General features: G+C 51.1%; 1 protein-coding gene across 1 annotated transcript in view; it reads left to right on the top strand.

Moving 5' to 3' along the window:
* The window catches only part of ARHGEF7 (Rho guanine nucleotide exchange factor (GEF) 7), a 65972-nt gene that overhangs the window by 62735 nt on the left and 822 nt on the right, over positions 1-2415 (top strand). Inside the window, exons 20-21 of the mRNA XM_010831543.1 lie at positions 1662-1761; positions 1961-2015. Coding sequence (XP_010829845.1) covers positions 1662-1761; positions 1961-2015 — 155 coding nt within the window. The remainder of the gene's footprint in view (positions 1-1661; positions 1762-1960; positions 2016-2415) is intronic.

Below are 2415 nucleotides of genomic sequence, written 5' to 3'. Positions count from 1 at the left end.
CTCGGTGTGAGCACAGAGTCACTAGTGGAGGGTCGTCTTGAACAGCAGCTGACAAGTTCACATACAGACGTGCTGTGGCACAGGAGCTCCTTCCGGCCGTGGCAGGGTTCCGAGCAGTCCCCGTGGTTATAACACCGACGTCCTAGGCCATGTAGACGCCGTGCCTTGGCTGGTGTAGGAGACTCTCTGTCCCGACGTTGGCGCTGTAAAGTGGTGCTGTCCCTCCCCGGGCCGGGTGGCCTCCTCCCTCTCAGGCCAGACGCTGTGGTTTAGCTTGGCCTTCCTGTCTGCAGGACGGGGCTGGAGCCGGGCTTTGTAGACGCCCACACGGCAGCCAGCGGGGGCACCCGGCCCAGTGAACCAGACCCTCCTCCCTGTCGCTGGCCTCCCTGGGAGTGAAGGGGGCGCTTGGTCCCCACGTCAGGAGCGTCGTGGGAGCCCCGTGTCAGCAGCGTCGACAGCCGCCACGAGCCCTGTTCTTTCAGAGGAGGGAGAGCTTGCGGTAGATGAGATGCTGGTGGACCGTTAAGTCCCATCCTGAAAGCATGTGTTGTACCGAACGCTCCCGCCACGTGAGGATGCCTGGGGCCCTCGTCCAGTGTGACGGACCTTTGGGAAGGCGAACAGAGGGTCAAGCAGGGAAGACGAGGTCGGGCGCGCCGAAGCGCCGTCTCCGTGGTTAAAGCGTGTGCACCAAACAGCCAGGTGGATGGTATTGGCGAGAAAGCTGCGTTTATCACAGTGACCACCAGCAGGGGCCACGGTGGGTTGCGTCCTGCCTTGGATGTGCATCTGACGTCATTTTCAAAACGCGGAATGATGCACGTCAGTGCTGTGTAACTTTAGAAAGGTGGTTTTCTTCCCTGCACCCTTAAATGAGGTTTGATTCTCGTTAATTTCTGAAGAGCCTGTTTTGCAGTAATGGTTTCTCTGGCCACTGTCCTGGGTAAGCTTTTGTGCTGGGTCTTGGTTAAATGACATAAATATTCCTCTAATATTGTAAACAGTGTTCCTCCTTTTGGTGAAAAAATGCTTATATTCCAGGGAATGTAAATACAGTTTTCATAAGATCAGTAATAAACTTTTTCTTAACCATGTGCTATATAACACTTTTAGCTGTTGCTCTGGAGTTAAATGTTTTAAGGACCAGTTCACTGACTTGATAAATATAGGAATATGTCTTCTGCGTGATCTGATGGTTCTTCCTAAGATTCTTGGAAAAAATGGCACAAAATTTGATTGATTTGAATATCCCCCAGTAGTTTATTTCCTCCAAAATGCCCAAGTCAATATGGTCAGAATCTTCAACTTTACTACGTGTTGAAAATTTTTAAAACATCCATAATCCAGATCCAAAAACTGAAGCTTAATAAATTGCAAAAAAAAAACCAAAAACCAAAAAAAAACCCGCTAACCTTTTCTTTGCCCTGTTGTGCTATGGGGCTTGAAGAAGGCTTGGCTTCAGTCTACAGAGGGAGAGGAAGTTGGTAAAGGTTACCCATCCCCATTTTATCTAGAGTATGTATTTCTTAACATACTGGAATTAACACCTGGAATTTAATATTAATAATCAAGTAGTGTTGTATAGTCAAGTTCTTTTAGTTTTGCCGTGGTATTTACCTGTGGGTTTCTTTTCTTTTTTTTTTTTTTAACGATGACAGGTTCACGCAAAGAATCTGCTCCGCAAGTTTTGCTTCCAGAAGAAGAGAAAATTATAGTTGAAGAGACTAAAAGTAATGGTCAGACAGTGATAGAAGAAAAGTAAGCTGTGTCTCAGTGTTTTAAAGTGTCTGTGGCGGGAGGGCTTCCTGGCTGAGGTCCATACCCCGTGCGTGGCATCGGGCCTTGCTGGAGCTGGGCCCAGGTGTGCGGGCCGAGGAGGGCGGGCAGGGCGGGCGGCGGGCGCGGGACGAAGTGGGGTGCTCGCAACCCTCGCTCAGGGTGCCCCCTCTCTGTCTAGGAGTCTCGTCGACACTGTGTACGCACTAAAAGATGAAGTCCAGGAGCTACGACAGGTGCGTTGCCATCTATCTGTAATCATTTTAACGGGGCCGACGAGGAAACCACAGTGTTAGACCTGAAGCCAGCTGTCTACGAGTACCATGAGGCCAGTACAGGAGCCTCCTCCCGGGGACTGGATCTCAGCAGCAGATCAGCAGGGGGTCTGTGAACCTGAGCGACAGGACGTGCGTCTTTAAGGCGACTTGTTAAGCATTCTCTCCACTGCCCTGGTGTTAGGTGCCAGCAGAGACTGTTCTCTGTCACCAGGTGTAGCATGGTCCAGGTTCTTGAGAAGACCCGTCAAAAAGCCGGTTAGACTAGGCTGCCTCGCCAAGCAGGCTTGTGTGAGCGGCATTGTTTGTGCCATTGGCTTCCGTGTGCAAGACTCAGCTCGTGGCCGGCCCGGGCTGGACG

The sequence above is a fragment of the Bison bison genome, unplaced genomic scaffold, assembly GCF_000754665.1.
Source record: "Bison bison bison isolate TAMUID 2011002044 unplaced genomic scaffold, Bison_UMD1.0 scf7180017864527, whole genome shotgun sequence".
Classification (NCBI taxonomy): Eukaryota; Metazoa; Chordata; class Mammalia; order Artiodactyla; family Bovidae; genus Bison; species Bison bison.
Note: the sequence above shows the minus strand (reverse complement) of the source record. Positions and strands in the feature narration are given on the sequence as shown.